At 39.6% G+C, this 20,064-nt stretch overlaps 1 protein-coding gene across 3 annotated transcripts in view; it reads left to right on the forward strand.

Annotated features, from left to right (window-relative positions):
* Nucleotides 1-20,064, forward strand: part of LDAH (lipid droplet associated hydrolase) — a 119,395-nt gene that overhangs the window by 42,502 nt on the left and 56,829 nt on the right. For all 3 annotated transcript variants that reach the window (XM_027690212.1, XM_027690211.1, XM_027690209.1), the window contains exon 4: nucleotides 12,861-13,030. In XM_027690212.1, the coding sequence (XP_027546013.1) occupies nucleotides 12,861-13,030 (170 nt within the window). The remainder of the gene's footprint in view (nucleotides 1-12,860; nucleotides 13,031-20,064) is intronic.

The following is a 20,064-nucleotide window of genomic DNA, read 5'->3' on the forward strand; positions in this document are numbered from 1 at the left end:
ATCATCATCATCATGGCTAGGCTTCGCGAACGAAGATTTGGGAAGGGCTCTACCCACTATTCTTGCAAGCGCGTTGGTGGCTAAAAAGGCCAATACGAGAAAGGCAAGTCCGGTTGCAAAAGACACAGCAGAAAGACTCCTTAGATGGTATATTCTGCAAGGCTCGATTCTTTCTGCGTTGTCTTTTCTCCTCAAGAGTGATCCTGCGTGCTTTCTCAAAAGCATCAGCAGCGTTATAAATGGACTGTCTCCAGGCCTCCCGGTTAGAGGCCAGAGTAGACCAGTTATGGTGATCAATATGCCCAAGGCTGAGTTGTTGCTTCAGGGAGTCCTTGTATCTTTTCTTCGGAGCTCCTCTCTTGCGGCAGCCGGAGGCAAGTTCACCATAGAGCAGGATCTTAGGGAGGCGGTGGTCCTTCATCCTGGAGACGTGCCCTGCCCATCGCAGTTGCGTACTCAGTAGCATGGCCTCAATACTTGTGATTGCTGCCTGTTCAAGAACAGATGTATTGGTCACATAATCTGACCAGTGGATGTTCAGGATTGTACGGAGGCAGCGTTGATGGAAGCGTTCTAGGAGACGCAGGTGGTGGCGGTAGATGACCCATGTTTCGGAACCATATAAAAGAGTAGACAGCACTATGGCTCTGTAGACACTGATCTTGGTACTTCTCTTCAAGTGTTTATTACGCCATACTCTTTTATGGAGTTTTCCAAAAGCACTATATGCCTTCGCTAACCTATTGTCTATCTCCCCATCAATCTTACCATCTGAGGAGATGAGGCTGCCTAAGTAATTAAACTGTTGGACTGATTTGAGTTCTGATTGGCCGATGGTGATGTGGGGATGATGGAGGACTTCCTGGGGTGCAGGTTGATGGAGAACTTCAGTCTTCTTTAAGCTGACTTCCAGCCCAAAGAGCTCGGCAGCATCTGCAAAGCAGGATGTTAAACGCTGCAGAGCTGCTTCTGTGTGAGCGACAAGGGCGGCATCATCAGCATAAAGCAGCTCCCGGACAAGATGGTTCAGGGTCTTAGTGTGGGCCTTCAGTCGCCTTAGGTTGAATAGGCTTCCATCAGTACGATATCGAATGTAGATACCGTCCTGATCATCGAGGTCTGCCGTGGCCCTTTGGAGCATCATACTGAAAAAGATTGTGAATAAGGTAGGAGCGAGAACGCAGCCTTGTTTCACGCCATTCTTTATTAGAAAGGGCTCAGAAAGTGTGTTGCCATATCTGACTTGGCCATGCTGATCTTCATGAAGTGAGGTGATCATTTTAAGGAACTTGGGGGGACAACCTAAACGTTCCAAAATCTGCCAGAGACCTTTTCTGCTCACAGTATCGAAAGCCTTGGTGAGGTCAACAAAGGTTACAAAGAGACCTTTGTTCTGTTCCCTAACTTCTCTTGCAGTTGTCTGAGAACAAATATCATGTCTGTGGTGCTCCTGTTGGCTCTGAAGCCACACTGAGATTCAGGTAGAATTTCTTCTGCTATAGCGGGAATTAGTCTGTTCAGGAGTATTCTTGCCAAGATTTTGCCAGCAATGGAGAGCAGAGTAATACCACGGTAATTTGAGCAGTCTGATTTAGTACCTTTCTTCTTATACAAGGTGATGATGACTGCATCACGAAGGTCTGAAGGTAGTTCACCTAGTTCCCAGCAGCGCACCACAAGCTCATGAAATTTAGCATGGAGTGCAAGGCCCCCATGTTTCCAGACTTCAGGTGGAATTCCATCAACCCCAGCTGCCTTGCCAATTTTCACCTGCTGTATGGCCTTGAGGGTTTCTCCTAAAGTGGGGGCAGTATCCAATTCGTATTTCACCGGTCGTTGTGTGATGGACTGAATTGCTGAGTCTTGGACTACACGGTTGGTACTAAAAAGAGTCTGAAAGTGTTCAGACCATCTATTCAGAATGGAGGTTTTATCTGTCAGAAGCGTTTGACCATCTGCACTGAGTAGTGGGCTATGGATTTGGTATGTAGGCCCGTATGCTGTTTTGAGGGCCTCATAGAATCCTTTGTGGTCCCCTGTATCTGCACAAAGTTGAGCTTTTGCAGCTAGATCGGTCCACCACTTGTTCTGGATGTCACGGAGTTTCTGTTGGAGTTTGCTGCATGCAAGACGAAAGGCTACTTTTCTTGCGGGACAGGATGGCAGTGCAAGGTGTGCTTGGTGGGCGGTTCTCTTCTTCCTCAACAATTCCTGGATTTCATGATTGTTTTCATCAAACCAGTCTTTGTTCTTCTTGAGGGAGAACCCTAAGGATTCTTCGGAGGATTGCAGGATGCAGCTTTTAATATGATGCCAAATTGCTTCAGGAGAGGAATCTGCAGAATCTGTGGAATGGTTATCAAGCTTAGTTTGAAGGTTTGCCTGGAATCTTTCTCTTACTGTGGCTGATTGGAGATCGTTAACTTGGAGTCTTCTCCTTGGGATACTGCCCTTTTTGGGTTTGAATTTGAGATTGAAATTGAGTTTACAGCGCACAAGCCGATGGTCTGTTTGACATTCTGCGCTGGGCATCACGCGGGTATGGAGGACATCGCGGACATCTCTCCGTCGCACCAAGACATAATCAATGAGGTGCCAATGCTTAGATCTGGGGTGCATCCAGGTTGTCTTTAGGCTATCTTTCTGCTGAAAGATAGTGTTGGTAATGGTAAACTGTTGCTCCGCACAGAATTCTAGCAGAAGTCGACCATTATCGTTGCAGTTTCCAACGCCATGCTTGCCTAATATTCCTTTCCATGCTTCAAAATTTTTGCCTACTCTGGCGTTGAAATCACCAAGGATAATGATCTTATCATCTGCTGGTACCTTTTGGGTAAGGTAGCGCAGGTCAGAGTAAAATTTATCTTTTTCAGCAGGGTCAGCTTGGAGAGTTGGGGCATATATGCTGAAGATGACAACGTGTTGGTTGTTATTTAGTGGAAGGCGTAGGGAGATAATGCGATCAGAGTGACCTGTCGGCAGATTTTCGAGTTTAGGGACAATAGAGTTTTTGATCATGAAGCCGACACCAGAGAGATGTTTTTCGGTTCTGGACTTACCTGACCAAAAGAGAGTGTAACCGGCACCGTGTTCTCTGAGGCTGCCTTCCTCATGAAGGCGAACTTCACTGAGAGCAGCTATGTCGATGTTGAGACGGGCCAGCTCATGGGCAATTAGGGCAGAGCGACGCACAGGACGTCCGCTGTCCGCAGAATCGAGCATGGTTCTGATGTTCCAGCATGCTAGAGTACACCTAGGTACACCTTTGGAGGCAGGTGCGTGCCTTTGTCTTTTGCTCTTTGTGCGACCGCATTGGAAGAAGATGCCCGTTGGTCTGCGGTTAACCAACCGGGTGAAGGTGGAGATGAGCTTTGTTTAGGCCACCTTTTCTAGGCCCCTCTCCGAGTGGAGCAAGCAGTGCTGTCCTTGAAAAGGCTGCTTGGTCGTTCAGGGTGCTGCCCCAAGAGACTCTCATCTCCGTCAGTCTCAAATGACCAATATCCTGAACCGCCTGCATGCAGGGTTGAGTCTGCGGCTCCCAGTGCACCTTTCACCTACCGTTTCGACCCTTGCCCGTCGCTGCAGGACTTTTTGCATGTGGGTAAAGCCTTCAAGCCTGCGCAATGGATTTTTTAGGTGAGATGCAGTATGCGCGGAACTGAACCCACCCTTTAATCCTGAGATTCATCTGCCAGGGCCGAGCAAGCTTGGACGGTGGCAGCGAGGTCCTCAGGACGTAGGTTTGATTAGAGTGACCTTCTCTTAGATGGATGGCCTTCCAGGGCTAAGCGAGCTCCATCTGCCCGGGTTTGCTATGAGAGTTGTCCTTCTCCTAGGATGACTGCCAGAAGGCTAATGAGCTCATCCTGCCCAAGAATGAAGTGAATCTGGTCCTATGGTTTTGACCTGTCTGGCATAGGCGACCCTACCGAGGGCATGAACCCTCGCCAGCATAGCTCGCAACCACATAGGGGTACATAGGCTACTTACCTGTTAGAACGATTTGGGTAAGTCCTTCAATTCCTACTTTACTAACACCTACCTAAATACCATCATAAGGGGACAACCAGGAGCAGCCCTTAGTCCTGCCCACCCTTTCAGGATGTATCAGAGCACCTGTGCAAAATGAAGACCAAAAAAATCCCTTATTCATGTGTAATGACAGATCTTGGAATGGTTTGGGTTGGAAGGGATCATCTACTTCTAACTTCCCTTCCATAGGCAGGGACACCTTTCATAAGAGCAAGTTGCTCAAAGCCCCATCTAACCTGATCTTGAACACTTCCAGGGATGGAGCATCTACAACTTCTCTGAGGAATGTGTTCCAGCACCTCACCGCTCTCATAGTGAAGAATTTCTTCCTTTAGTCTAATCTAAATCTGCCCTCTTGCAGTTTAAAGCCATTCCCCTTTGTCCTATCACTCCATGCCCTTGTAGAAGTTCCTCTCCAGCTTTCTTGTTAGGACTCAGTTTTGTAGTGGTGTCTCTTAAGTCTCCATTTCAGCTGTCAGGTAAAACTCCAAGTAAAATAAAGCCATCACAGTACCTTGGGCATGTTGCCATAGTTGCCATGCTGGGTAGTTCAGGCCAGTGACTAAGAATGAAACCTTCAGCATTTTCTTCAGGAAGGTTAAAAAGGAAATTGCTACCTTGGTAATAGAGAATTAATTTTTAAACAATGTAACAGAACACTGGAGAAGAAGAGATATAAATCAGAATTTGAAGTGATCATTTGGCAAAACTGTGTTTCCTCCTGAAACATACAAAACTTGCACTGCACAGCATGTGCAAATGCTTCTTTAAAGCATCAGGAACTGATAAAGAAACCTGCTAATTTATATGAAGTAGAAAGTGAAATGATTTTCATAAATTCAGGCTTTTACATATACTGTTTTGTCCATTTCTCTTTTGCCAGCAGGGATCAGTTCTGGGAGTCACTGAGCCGTGGCTGGTTCCCTTTGCTGTCAGCTCACACTCCTTGTGCAAAGAGGAGCCCACACAGAGATTACAGGGCTTTTCAAGCCAGGTAGCAGTTTAGGAGCATGGATTCAGTGCTGTGAGGTAGCACTGCATGGCAGAATATTTTGCATACGTGCTGTGCTACAGCCCTCAGCACTGGTAGCAGGGGGTCATGTTCTCTGCTGGAATAAACTGACGTAGCTCTTTTCAGTCAGCACTGTGGCACCAGTTTACAGCATCAGGGAATATAAGATAACAATTTTGAAAGTGTTTTATAATCTATAAATAAATTTTGAAGGATGAAAGATGGAAAAATGTTATATTTGCCTAAGTGGATCATTTACTGCTTAAAAAGGATGCAGATGGTATTGTTACATAATTTGGACCTGGATATTAAATTTAATGTTTCCATAGACAAATGAACATAGAAACCTACACTTTCCTTTATATTTCTATTGAAATAGTATCATCCAAGATGAATATACACAAGAATAAAGAAAAAGGACTAAGTTTACTCAATGCCATCCTAATGCCATTATAGGAGCTAGTGAAGCAGGAATTGCATTACTGTTATTTTAGTGTTATTCTCAAGATAAGTTTTATTTTGGTATTATTTTGAAGAGTCGTAATTAGTTGAATGTTTCAATCTTGGTCTCTATTGCAGTTCTGAATAAAATTTTGGGAGGGATTTTCAAGAAAAATTGGGACTGGCCTAACAAATTAAAAGTTATAGGTTGAATTCAGTAGAAGGATCAAACACTTCATAAAATGTCACCCATCAATACGTATGGTCACTGTGAGGTAAAAATTCTTATTGTTACTTGAGCTACTCCATAACGACCCCTCTCAGATCCTTGCTTTTTCCCTTTTCCTTCTCTTGACATTGTGGTGTGCTCCTTTCTCATTTTCTCTTACTTTGGAAATAATTCTTTTTATTTCCTGTCTGTGAAATAACATGGGTTGTCTTCCTTGGCCAGCTGTCTTACTCTGCTCCAAACTTCGGCTCTCCCTTGTTTGCTCTCAGTACTGCTTTCTCTGTTTGTATCTGTTTAAACTTACCGAAGTTTTGAAGTGCTGTTTTCAATAGGTGTGACTGTTGGACTTGCCTACTGCAGCACAGCACCTCATTTGTCATACACCAGAGGAATCAATGCCTGTGAAGTGATATTCATCTATTTTTGTTCCCTTCAACACTCACAGAGTTTCCACTGTCCTTTCTTTGCCATCTATGCTATATCTACCCAGTCTTGGAGATGTGCAGAACATCGTTATTCTCGTTTTCTTTCATTTTTAAACTGTATAAAAGCAAGTTTTGTTGAAGTGTGAAGTTTTGTTTGTGTGGGCAAGTGGAAGGAATTCACAGAGCCTTGCACTTGGCTTCAGTGTGTCCAGAAAACAGGAAAACATAACATGGACAATCAGTTTTCCATGGGCTCGGACCTCTTTGTTTTTGCTCCTTGAGGTCACTTCATGTTGGAAATTCAGATCTACTATAGAGGGGTGGTTCTCTAACCTCTTCCTTGCTAAGTGGTTGTTTTTTAATTTTTATTTTACTATTTGTTTTCTCTCTTTATAATATGATGCTGAAAATTCTTACAGATTGTACTTTTTGCAGTTGTTCAGCTTAGTAGATGACTGCAAAATGCAGTCATTCAAGTACAGAAAACTTTTCCATCTATGTTATGTAAAACACCCATGTTATATTTGCTTTATGCATGTTAGAGTGGTTGGAATAGAGACATTGATTGGTGTAAAACTGCGTAATAAAACACTCTTTAATGGTGTTTGCCTTGCCAAAATTGGAGACAAAGTTTGTGCTGTTACCTCATCGTACCTTGGTAGTAGTTACCCTAATCAGAGGGAAGCAAGACTGTGAATGCAAAATAAAATAAGTTTCTAACAGATTTCTAAATTTAATAAGTTCAATATGGTCCTGTATGCTTTTAATAAAAATTTGTGGTTTAGTATTTGTCATGTTTATTAGTTCATTCTGTCACACTACACTTGTACTAATTTAATTATAATACAGCTTCCTTTGAAAAACAGATTAGGTGTTAAACAAGTGTCCCAGCAATACGTATGCAGATAGCAAAGGAAATCATTAGTTCAATTTGTAAAATAAGGTCTTGTTATTTTTCTAGTAAAGAAAATAATACATATGACCACTTCAGTATCTTAAATAAATGGTAATTTATTTGTGGAGGATACCTTTACAAAAAGTAATTGCTCCAATAAACACTAATGAGTGGTGTGTTTATCTTAAAAGTTTCATGAACAGTTCCTGAGGGTGCTAGGGCCAGCCTAAGGTCTAAGGGTTAATCTAAAACACAATGCTTTAAGACCTGGTTCCTGGTGTCAGGAGCAGTTCTTCAATATTTATTGAACATTCTTTCACGGCTTCCATCCCATTTCTTTGGCATTTTATTGCTTGCTCATACAAATTATCCAGGGTTCACTAATCAAATGAAAGATTGGGTGAAACATTCAGGTTTTAAGCAATATGTCTTTAGGGAATGCCCATAGTAGACTCACCTTAAGTCTCTGTTTTTAACCTTACAGTTCTATCTAAACAGTTTCAAGTGGCATCATTCAGTTGTAAGAAATTATTGTCTTTTGCTATAAGAACAAAAGCAGTCAAATTATTTATTTAATTTCCAGAATTAGACTCCTGACTATGCACACCATTTTAACAGCTAATCCTTCTGAGTAATTAAGTTGTGGGGTTGCTTTTTGCCTGTCATAAGATAAAACTTCCCAGGGGTTGCTTCATCTAAACAGAAGTTACTCAGTCAGAACTACTGCTCTTCCCACCAGGCAGTGTGTGTGTTTGCAGTGGAAAAAGGACGTGGTGTGTAAAGTGTAAAACACTTGGCCCAATATGCTGATTGTACTTAGGGTATTTGGTGGAGATGCAGTGGACTTAACGTGACCCTGAGCTAACTCTCCTGAACCATGTGGTTGGCTGTACTTGATGCTTTGTACCTTTTCATATGCTTTGATATCATCACTGACCTGTCAGTATTTTCTCCTGCTTTGCTTTGCTTCCTCTTGATACTTTCTTGTTACTGCATTTTCATGCGTTTGAAAACTTGTTGTTTCTCCTTACTGCTAACATTAAGCTGCATGGTGATGTGTCACACAGCTGAAATGAGCACCATCTTCAGAGGAAGAGGTGAATTTTTTTCTAGCCCCCTGGTTCAGTCTCCAGATACTTACTTGTCCTTATCCTGCAAAAAGGTCCAGTTCTGAAAATTCTTGACCAGAAGAGTTTGTACAACGGGTTCATTAGAGATTTTTCTTAGATATCCTGCTACTACCTCCTAGAGTAAATGGTCCAGGGAAGAAGACACAGTGCAGGTAAACCAGTGGGTTTTACCTCCCATTCGTTCATGACATATAATCACAAGTTACCTTTTCACATAGTTCCTTACTTGTTCATGAGTAATTTGGAGGCCTTGTGTATGAGCAGATCTTAGGAGAGACTTCAAAGTCACTCTCTGACAAGTGAACAAGTGTCTGTATGTACTGAGCTCAAATACTTAGTCACCTGTTGTGACCACAGCAATTTGGAGTTTGGACATGTAAGCCTTTCCTTTTGAAATTTGGAAAGTACAAAAGCACGCAGACATTTGAGGGTACTGTTGGAAAATCTGGCCTCTAGTATCTTTTTGAATCATCCAGTAAAAAGAAGTCTATGATTTTTGGAGACTCTTTAATGATGGGCTACATTTTGTGAATTGCCAGCCTAAAGTCTGCTTGTATAACTGCTATGCTTTTTTTTTCTGCTTAAGAATTTCCCTTATATACACAGCAGAAAAAACAAACAAACACAATTCTCCGTTATTTCCCTGAAAACCAAAGTCCTCTTTCCTAGCAAGATTAACTTGTCGACTAATCTTAGAGCAAACACTTTATTTTAATCTATCATTGTTTTCTGCCTGTGGTTTTAGCAGAGGTCAGAAAAAGAGATTCATTAAAGTGATGGCGCATTTGTTTTTCCAAAAGCACATCAGAAGATTAATGCTTTGCCAAAGAAAATAAAGAAATACAGTATTTCTTTTAATACACTTCAGCTAAATAAAGTCTTAAAATCACGTCTTGGCGCAGATGGGGTGTTTGCAGCGTAAGGTACAAGTCTTATAATTTCTACTATCTGAAAACTGCTTAAATGAGCTGTCCTTCAGCCATGGCATGTATTCCACACCTGAGGTGAAGTCACTCTGGTCCCTTCTCTGATGTAGAGCCATTGGAGAGCTGACTGCCAGTGTGTTTGTGCAAGTCTGTTTGCTTGTACAAAGAGCCCATTTAAGCTTCTCCACCCAAGAAATTCATGTTGATTTTGGATAATTCCTGGGCGATTTTATTCTGTAAAATAAAGAAATAAATCTTCCAAACTTGTGACGCAGCCCAGCTCTCACATATTTTGGACTATGAGAAGTGTAGCATTTGTGTTGGGGAAACATGAAGTGACACGGGGTGTGGGCAACTTTATATTTGTCCAGATGCAAAATAGGATACATATTTCAATATAGGGTTACTGGAGTTTCACCTGACGAGTGCGGGGTCAGTCCATGATGAGAGCTTTGCATGCGGATCACCAAACCCCACACTGCACACTCATCCTCCAGTGTGGCTCTCCAGGAATAGTGCCAAGGTGATTGGGTTTGGCAACAAACCAGTATTTTGGAAGGAAAGGAAAGGTTGTATTAAACAGCTGAAATATTTCTCTCGGGTCAACCTTGGCTGTCAGGACTCGCAGCCTCAGAGGGATTGTATGTGTATGTAACACAGACCAGTAGCCATGGGAATTGGAGCATCTTTGCTCTGAGTGGTGTGAAATGTGCTGTGCTGAGGATGATTCAGCCCAGTGCAGTAGAATGGGTGACCATGGTCATCATCAATCACAACTAACCCATCCAGTTAAAAATTGCTTCTTCAATCTCTGCTCTCCCCAGCTCCCATAAGGAAACACTAGTGCACAGGCTTGAGCTGAGTATGCTCAAGTCCTAAACTGAAGTCTGGGCAAATGCAAGGAGGAAAAGCCCTTCTTTTTACTCTCCTCTTAATCCCCAACCATATCCTTCCTCTTTGGCAACACAACTGGTTCTGAACAGACACATCTCTGCTGAAGTTAGTAATAGCTATGAATATGTTGGCCAGAATCTCTACACTGCAGTCTATTAGGTAACTAAATAATAAATTACATATCTAATGTCTTCATAAATAATAATATAATAAATAATAAAATAAGTAACTGTATTTGTCTGATATAGTTATCTAAACTTGGAAGATGTTGAGATGGGGCTAGACTGTCTCTGTTATACTGTTTATTAGTTGCATGGCAGCAATGTTCAGCAACTATTTTAGCAGATACAGAATTCATATAGTGAAAAGAAACCATTAACCTCATGAGACTGAATAATGCAAATCAAAATTTGTTTTGTTTTCTGGTTGGTTTCTGGGGTCTTGTGAACCATGAGAATTCTCCAGAAGATTTATGTGTCTACTTTACCTCCTTTTTACTTGTTCTAACTCGCAAATAAGCTGAAATTCTTGTAAAAAACCTTATTTTCAGGAATTGAAATGAAATGTCAGACATTATAAGACATGCTGATAAGTTACTGAGATGACAGTGCCTAACTGAAACAGTATGGAAATGATAGCAAATGTTTGCAGGAGGAGATTGACCTGCACAAGCCAACACATGGTGATATGCATATACTCAATAGAACTTATTCTGTCACTTGTTTTTGTATACAGTGGCCTCTTGTATTTCAAGTATTCTGGGGGGTTTGTGTTATATATGCCTGTAATTAGACTTGTGATATAGACAACCTGTTCCTTCATGATACTGAGCTGCTGTGTAATTAAATATATTTAAAAATTTAAATAAAATGTAGGCCTAATAAACAAAATATTACTTCTCATCTAATTTTGCCTTCCTTGAGTGTGTTTTAGTAAACCTTTTTTTCTTTTTGAGTAAATTACTACGAGTTATGCTGGGATATGACCATCAGTAGTTTTAGTAGAAATATTAGTTTAACTGAAGAACTTGTTGTCATCTTTGTGCTAATAATTTAAACTCAGAAAAGAGCCATCAGAAGATGTTCTTGAGCAATTATTTTGCTTCTAAAGGTTATGTTTCATGCAGATAATAAAAAAGGTGTTATAGTGCCAGCCCACTTGGGCTACTAATTAGTACTGTCACTGTCAGCATTCCAATAGCTTCAGTACAGTAACACTGGTAATTTTTGGTATTTGAGGTTACTGTCCAATTGCCATCAAACTTCCTACATACGTATTAAAGTCCCATCAGCCTTTGTGATTTGATAAACGCTGTTTACAGTCCTAGACCGTTCACCCATAGTTGTCGCTTTCTCCAAGCAGGTGCAAAGCCAACTCCCATCTGAAATGGATCTGTGATACTATCTGACTTTCTCTTACAGTAGTTTTTCAGTGCATTTCAGTATTTTAATGTATTTATAGTATCAATGGATGCTTTCTTCCACATCTATTTTTCACGCAGGGAACTGTTGCAGAGCACATCAAAAGAAACCAAATGGGAAGTCACACCTAATACTTGGTTAGGACTGTGGGTGCACTATCTCTGTCAGCTGCTCCTGAAAAGGTGTGTGGCATTTGGCAGGACCCTAGATGCCATCTCTAGGACCATGGATCAGTGATGAGCCAGTCCCCATCATGTGTCTGAACCATGCTGCCAGGAGATTTAGCTTATTTCAGACTAAAGCTGCATCCAAAGTCAGCCCGCAAGGAGTATAAAATTCAGAGTTTGAAATTGGAGTATGAAATTGAATCCTGAGATAATAGTATGGATTTAAGACATTAGGTGATATTAGTGCCACTACATCTCCTTTAGGTAAGGTAGAGGCATACATTCCTTCATGCTTTCTGCCTCTTTTCTTTCATTCTTATTTTAGTATTTTTTCTTACAATCTTTTCAGTGGAGTAGTCCAGCTTAAACTGGAGTGGTATATCCTCAACATAGCATTTAGTTTAGTGAGTAGAGCACTTTTCTAGCAGATGAAGGAGCTGTGAACCCCCTTAGATTGTGGAACTTGAGATCCATGTCACCCACCTCATGAGCAAGCGTTAAAGATGCCCGAATTGGTGTATATTCTTACAGACACTGGTTCAACTTCATCTTGTTGACTGGCCAGGAAGCAGTGATCCAAATTCTCATAAGGGATTGCTCAAGCTCCCTTAAGAGGTCCCTGGCAAAACAGTGATCAAATTGCACTATAACCTAGAAGCATGAAGTTCTAACTTGATCTTCTTTGTGGCTGAATTGACAGTGATAAGAACCTGCATAAATAGGGGTCGTTTGTGTAGGTGCTAGTGCTCCGTATTGACACATAGGAGTTTCTATTTTTCCTCATTACATGGGACATTTTTGTGCATCTTTATTTTAAGACAGGAGATTTTGAATATGTGAAAGTTTTAGTGCATGATGACGTACATGATAGTTTGTCTTCTGTGAGGAGGGACTCTTATTCCTGGGCAGTATTGCTGTTGTAGGTCCTGATTGCTCAGTGTGAAGATGGATTGATTTAAGCTGATCCAATGCTCTGAGTTTGGTCTTGTTCTTAATGAAGGAGACCACAATACTGGATGATGTGCCGTGAAGTCTCATGTGTTTCCTTAGCTTTCCCTGGTTCCCAAGCTACACATAAGGCTTCACATCCTGTGCATGTGATTCATCAGTCTATATTTGCCAGTGGTAGTAACTTTCAATTATTAAGTCTGGTGGTTTGAGTTGTTTTTTTTTTTTAAATTAATGTATGTATTTATTTCAGTGTTTTACGAAGAAGTGAGGCAGGGGGGGAGAGATACTTGAGATTTCTACCATTGAACCGAAGGACTTCTTTTCTTTTATGTTTCAGACACAGATATTAAGGAGCTAGAGGATGTTTTTGGACTTAACGGACAAGTAGAGCATAAGCTGAACTTCCTCAAAAAGAATGTATCAAAAGATATAAAGCTGGTACTGATTGCTCATTCTATTGGTTGCTACATCACCCTGGAGATGATGAAGCGAGCATCAGAACTTCAGGTACCTCAACCTTCTCAAATAACTGTTATATTATTAGCAAAGCAGGGCATGTGCTCAGCCTGTGGGTAATGCCAAGGATTTCCTGTGGAAGCTCTGTTCTTCTATACACAAACTTCCAATTGACATGAAACAAAAAGTTAATGGGTAATCCTACTAACATATAATATAGTAGTTTGATATAAAAATAAGTTCTGAGTCTGAATTTGGGCCTTTAATGCCCTCGGAATATAAATAATTAATAACAGCGATAAATATATTTAGGACTTTCTTGTTCTCATCTCTAAGTAACTTTTAAGTAGATCACTAGATATTTGACAATTACATTATGTATTACACCAAAAATTAAGACTGGTTATGGTTTTAATAATGGCTTCTTATCTCAAGGCGAGCAGATTGCTGGCTGGACATGGGGAAATGTATGGAAATGACTAGTAATATAAATTGTGATGAGTACTATGAAAGATGTTTTTAAAATTTAATATGTATGCAAATATCATTGCTTCTGCAATTCAGTCTTGGTTTGTGTAACTCAGTGTGAGCTGTTACTGCATGTTCTGTGTATCTGAACATTTTCCTTTGTCACTGTGAAGCAATAAGAAGGCTGAGGCAGGACCATGTCCTTGCCCCTCTGGTGATGGTAAACTGTTAGTGCTCAGTAAAAACTCACTCTAGAAGTGGATGATGAATGAAGAATACAGAATTTTTATTCTTAAATATTCACTCTTACTAAATCATTTTCTCTTTCTTTACATTATAAAATCCTCAGTGGAAGGAAGTGCCGTGTTAGCATAAAGTCTGTGGTTAATATATGCATATCCACTTCTTCATAACCATTTCCACTGCACATCTAGCTCTTTTTTTCCTTTAAAGGAAAGAGCAACTAAAAATGTTAAACATGAGGATATATTTCCACATGCATATTTCACTGTTATTCACATTATTACTGTTTTATCTTTTCAGGAAGGAGTATTCTAGAAAATACCATATGCAGTAATTTGTCCAAAAATACCAACTTTGGTCAAAATGTGTACAGTCTTTATTGTTTAAATGATTTTATCTGGTTTCAGTTAAACTATAAATTGTTGAGTAACTATTTTACACCTGGTTCACTGGACTCTGGCAGCTTGCTATTCATCAGTGTTTTGAAATGTAGGGATCTTTGGGACACTCCTAGGCTGCATGGTGCACCGTGTGCATAAAGTTAATATATGACAAGCTACATTTAAGATGCATTTAACAACAGAAAATATTTGTGTAAGCCAGAGTATTGTGCAACCTTTGTCCCTTTGCCAAAAATAAGTTAACTCTTAGGTTTTATAACATATGAAGTGTGATAATAAGAAACTTGTGTTTCCATCTCTCCCTTTATTTTTACTGGAATATTTGATTCCCACAAGATTTTGAACACATATGTGTATTTTAGTAGCTAGATCATTTGATTTTATTTTTGTGTAGTTCTTATGTGATATTCTTTCATTACATGAATTTTCGTTTAGGTCTTAAATTCACTGCTTTAAAAGTCTTTCATAGCTTACAGTTTATTATTCTGAGCTAGAGGTTAATGTGTTGTATTTATTGTTCAAATAATCCAGTAAACATTTATATTTGGTATGTATGTTTAGCAAATTTGATTTTTAGAATCATAGAGTCATAGAATCGTTAAGTTTGGGAAAGACCTCTGAGGTCATTGAGTCCAGCTATTGACCCAGCACTGCCATGTTCACCACTAAGCCCTGTCCCCACAGTACCGTATCCACATGTTTTTTGAGCACTGCCAGGGGTTAGTGATTCCAGCAGTTCCCTGGGCAGTCTGTTCCAATGCCTGACCCCCTTTCTGTAAAGAAATTTTATTGCACAATTTAAAGCCCTGCCATGGTCTAGCCAAATACAGACTAGATTGTTCCTCTCTTAGTTCAGCTGTTGGTTGGAATCATCAAGGTTGGAAGAGACCTTCAAGATCACTGAGTCCAGTAATCAACCCAGCACCACCATAAACACCCCTAAACCATATCCCCAGGTGCCGCATCCAGATCCAGAGACCGTGACTCCACCACCTCCCTGGGCAACTTATTCTAATGCTTAATCACTGTTTCAATGAAAAAGGTTTTTTAATATCTAATCTGGAACTCCCTTCAGGCCATTTCATCTCATGCTTTCACTTGAGACAGGGCAGAAGAGACTGACCTCTACCTCCCTGCAGCCTCCTTTAAGGCAGTAGAGAGCAATGAGGTCCCCCTTGAACCTTCTCTCCTCCAAACTGAAAAACCCAACTCCCTCAGCTGCTCCTCATCAGGCTTGTTTTCTAGCTTTTCTAGCTTGTTTACCAGCTTCATTACCCTTTGGACACGAATGCTGCTGGTTTCTCAGGCCCTTGTGCTCTGCAGGTTAGTGGTGTACTGCATTGTTTTTCTTAAACTTCTGTGAAATTATGCTTTCTTATTTCATTAAGAGAAATTAAACAGAAATTGCCAGTTTACTCCAGCATAAATTCAGTTTTGGATCCCATCCGTATTTTCCTATTGACTCTCAGGGAGGCGTCTGTTAAGAACTCTTTCAGGAGACCCATTAGCACAAACTTCATCTTTGCTTGATGCCTTTGACTAAGTCTGATTAGTAGAGAAAGGGCACACAGGTTACATCCACACTTGTAATTATGTGGGGCTACTGCACAGATTTGAGTACTGGTCTAGTGATGTTTTTAAAGTTGTCTTTAAGTGACTTTTCAGCCCAAAGGAGCCAGCAACTCCCAGAAACAACCTGGAATGGTTCTGGGTTTGGCAGAGGCCCAGGACCGTTCCCAGGAGTTAGTTTGGATGAAGACATCCTGTTTGGAGGCAGGAGTTGATTCAGCCATGTGGACACAGACCATTCCATGCCCTCCTGTTTAGTGACAGGGCCAGGAAATGGTTCCTGGCCAGTCTGTCTTCTGGTTCACATGCAACCACGAACACTTTTTAGTTGTCATGGTGGGCTTTGAATCTTGACAATAGTCAATTTGGTGGCATCCAGATTTTGCTGAACTGTTAAAAAATTTTGACACTGAGACGGAAAAAGATCAGCCTCACTTTGATGAGATGGAAAACTTCAATAATGTACAGCTTCCTTGATAACTTGCTTTTAACCTCACAATCTTTGCTCTTCATTCAGATAGTAGAACTAAAAAATGAGACTGAATGACAAAATGATTTTATCAGTTGTTGGAACATGAGCCTGCCTCATAAATATGCTCCAAGCTCTGGGCATTCTCTTCTAAAATGCAAATCCTTACTTGGAGGATTTCCTTGTGCTTTGCTGGCAGCACTACTGAGCGTTTCCTAAAACACCTCTTTTGATCATTAATTTAGTCAAAGATTGACATGTTTCCTTGCTAATGAAATTCAGTCTGTTACAGCATTAGTCTTTGATTTGCAGTGATGCTTTTGAAATGCCAGCACATTTGTGGTAATAAATTAACACTTATTAATGGGTACAAAGTAAGTATTGCTCTTCCTGTAAACCTCATTGGTGACAAAGAGCTTAAAACCTCTGAGTATGTATTAGTTTAAGCAAATAAAATTTCTGTAATATGTGATTCAAACCCATGCATTGCTACTATGTCTCAGTGATGTGAAAGAATATTGGGTATTGCTAGAACTTGGTTGATTTCACAAATAATAGCTAAAAACCCATAACATGGAATAGGTGTGTATGAAACAAATTCATAGGTCACATCATTTCTGTGCACAAGTTAATTGTTTAGTTCAACACTTGATTATGAGTTTGGGAAACATTTTCATAATGTCAGGAAAGAGAAACCTCACCATGTTTGTAAATATGGGTATTTCTACAGGAAAACAAGTGTCTTTGCTATGGAATTACTGGAGATCCACAGGATCTGTGAGACTGGATTTGTGAGGGAGATTTTTTTAACAGTACAGGAACTACTGAGCATGTCTGACATTTGAGATAATAGGGAATCTTTTCAGCTGCGTGAATGGAAGAGGGAAGGAACATATGAAGGAAATGACATTTGTTCAGTTTCTATTTTGCTGAGTTTAGAACCTGTTCATGTGATCCAAGACTGGTGGCGTTACCATTACAGAAAACATCTTCTGAAAGGATGGTAATGTAGCAGGCTCTGATGTTCTAGTGCATTTTGGAAGTAGAAAGAAGATGAAAAGATAAAAAGGAATATAAATTTCTATTGCATCTTTGAAAGTCTCATTTAATATACTAGTATCTAATTCCAATGTTGATCACCTAAAGTAGGTGTCACTGACTTTTAAACAAAGTCAGTTTACATAGCTGTTGTCTAGGTAAGTTAACTTCTGGTGATTCTGGTGATCTCACTGATTATAAAGTTTAAAATATGCTTAGCAAAGAAATATATTTTTTACCACCTTGAATGCTCTCTTACAAAAGTAATCTTATCTCAGATATTTTGAAGAGTACAGTGAGACTGCATAAAATAGAAAAATATTATAGAAATATATGTTTCTATATAGAGAGAGTAATAAATATATATTTTATACATATTCTTTACTTATATAAAGAAATATAGAAAAATAGCCAGAATATTTCTGAAGAGAGAAGATATCTTCTCTCTATACTTTGTGTACTTGTGTGTCAGGGTGCAGTGTAACCAACAGCATGGTAGAAGCATAAATAAATATCCTTGGTTTATGCAGCTTGTTTGGATTTGTCCTTGCTGAGAACTGTTTGCTCTTGGTTCCTGAATGGGTTGGAGTGATAGGTGGCATACAGATATGTGGTTATGTCTAGCAGTAGGGATCACGGTCTGGAGAAACAGTATGGAGAAACACTTTTTATATGAATTTCTTGTTTGTAGCAGGCTTAAATGAAAAGTGCAAAAAATCACCATAAAAATTAAAGTGGTTAAAAGACTTACAGTAACACCAACCCAATGACGACATTTGCAAAATTATTATGCAGGAGAAAAGCAGATGGCTCTGCTTAGCAGACCTCACAAGGGAATTGATGCACATTTTAGATAAATGCATATCTTGTGAAGAGAGCTATGAATTTCTAGGCCATGATATAAAACTAAACCAAGTCTGATATATTTTTCTTCTTCTTCAGTCCATCCACTCAGATAAATGGACTACATATTAAAAAACGAAGCAAACAGCATTGAGCTCATATAAACCCACCCTTCATCCCCCTTTAAATGTTGAGGAAACAAAAAAGACAGCCTCTAACACAATTTTGCACAGATTTAAACATGAACCTAAGTTCAGCTGCCTTCAGCGAGGTGTGTGTGTTAATTTAACTTTATTAACTTTATGGATGTTTTAAGTTGGTCACTGAGTTGGACTATTTCTATTATATATATAATTTTTTTTGGCAGTTCTTTCTATCAGTTCTTGATATATCAAGTCTTTGGGAGTATGTACAATGAAGCCCAGGTGGTCTGAGGCAGCAATTAGGCTAAAATTTGCTTTAGTTGACAGCATACACATTGCAACTCTCAATGACACTTCAGGCAATATCAGTAAGTCTGATATTGTCTGGAACAGCCAGCAAAGCAGCAATATGAACCTGGGGCACGTGCAAACATTCGCAGCTCACTTACTTGGAGAAAGAGAGAAGTAATGCAGGTGATTTATTAAATCTAACCAAATAAAATCAATAAAAATCAATAAAATACCATATCTTTGAAGCATCGAAGTTTCCGTGAAGATTTGTGGAGAGGTTTGTTGTTTTTTTTTAAAAAGGAAAAAAATGAAAACAACCTTCATATGAAAACCTAAGACAAACATAAAATGTTCTCTCTTTAGGATGGGAGGCTGCAAAGAGAAGAGCAACAGTTGGTGAGTTCGTGGCAAAGAGCTGTTAGAGAGATCCTGGCTTTTTTACTGAGACACCTATAAAAAGCCACCAGTCTGAATTTAAAAGCTCAACAAACCTTGGGAACACCATTGGTGAAAGGCTGATAACTGCGGAATGGAGTTGAGAGTGTCAGCTCACCCAAGAGACTGCCAGCAACCATTATTTTCACTGGCTTGATGACAGACCCTAATCCTTAGGGCCCCAGTCATATTCTCTTCTACCTCTCCTCACCACTGCTGAGAGGAATATAGAAACAATATGAAAAGTGAGATTTTAGTCGGTGTAATTCGAAGTAGGAAAACATAAGAACAATAATTTTGATTTCAAAAGACTTGGGGTTTTTTAGTAACATTGTGTTTCACTACTAATGACACATCTGATTGCAGATGTATGTAGTCAAAATTCAGATAAACCTATAAAAATTATCTTTTTCTAGGAAGTTAAAAGACATTGAAGTGGCCAAATGTACAAACATAAGAGGAAGAAAAATAAACGAAAAGCAGAATCTGTGATCATTCATCAAGAATCCAAAGGAAAACATCAGAATGAAAAGGAAATTAAGGAGTAAAAATAAAAAGATGGCTAAAATGGTAAATGGCAGAATAACAGGATTTGTTAAGTGCTGGGAATTTTTACAGGTTTGTTCATAAAATTTTGGTTTTTGAATCTCCAGAATTTAGATTCATATTATAATAACTGATTTGATAGAAATGAGAGAATCATGAACATACAACAAGAAGTGAGTTTCAAAAACAATTAGGATTTATGGCATATGTTTTAAAAAGAGCTCAACACCATTTAAAAAGCCACACTTCCCAAAGAACTTTTTATGCTGGATGGTGAGATCTTTTGAAATCCTGTCTGCAGATGTGTGTGCATAGCACTTGAAGCGAGAGTCTCATCTCTTCGGAGAGTTGGACCAAACGATTGGAATTCAGTATATGTCGCACATAGCTTGAATTTTTTGTTTGGGTTTTTTTTAGTGCAGTTAATGTGCTTTTACAGAAGAAAACAGAGCCAGAAATCTGCAGTTTTCATGCTGTTTTAATATTAAGTAGAGAAAAGGAGAAAGCAGTCAGTTAGGACATTAAAGACTTTTTTAGGAAAGGAGCAGATGAAGGGATATTGTGGAGTTTTTGAACATAGACTTTGCAAAGATGTAGTTAAACTTTAAGCATGGCTTTAACTCTAGTAAACAATATCTG

The sequence above is a fragment of the Neopelma chrysocephalum genome, unplaced genomic scaffold, assembly GCF_003984885.1.
Source record: "Neopelma chrysocephalum unplaced genomic scaffold, ASM398488v2 Primary Assembly neopelma1_80b, whole genome shotgun sequence".
Classification (NCBI taxonomy): domain Eukaryota; kingdom Metazoa; phylum Chordata; class Aves; order Passeriformes; family Pipridae; genus Neopelma; species Neopelma chrysocephalum.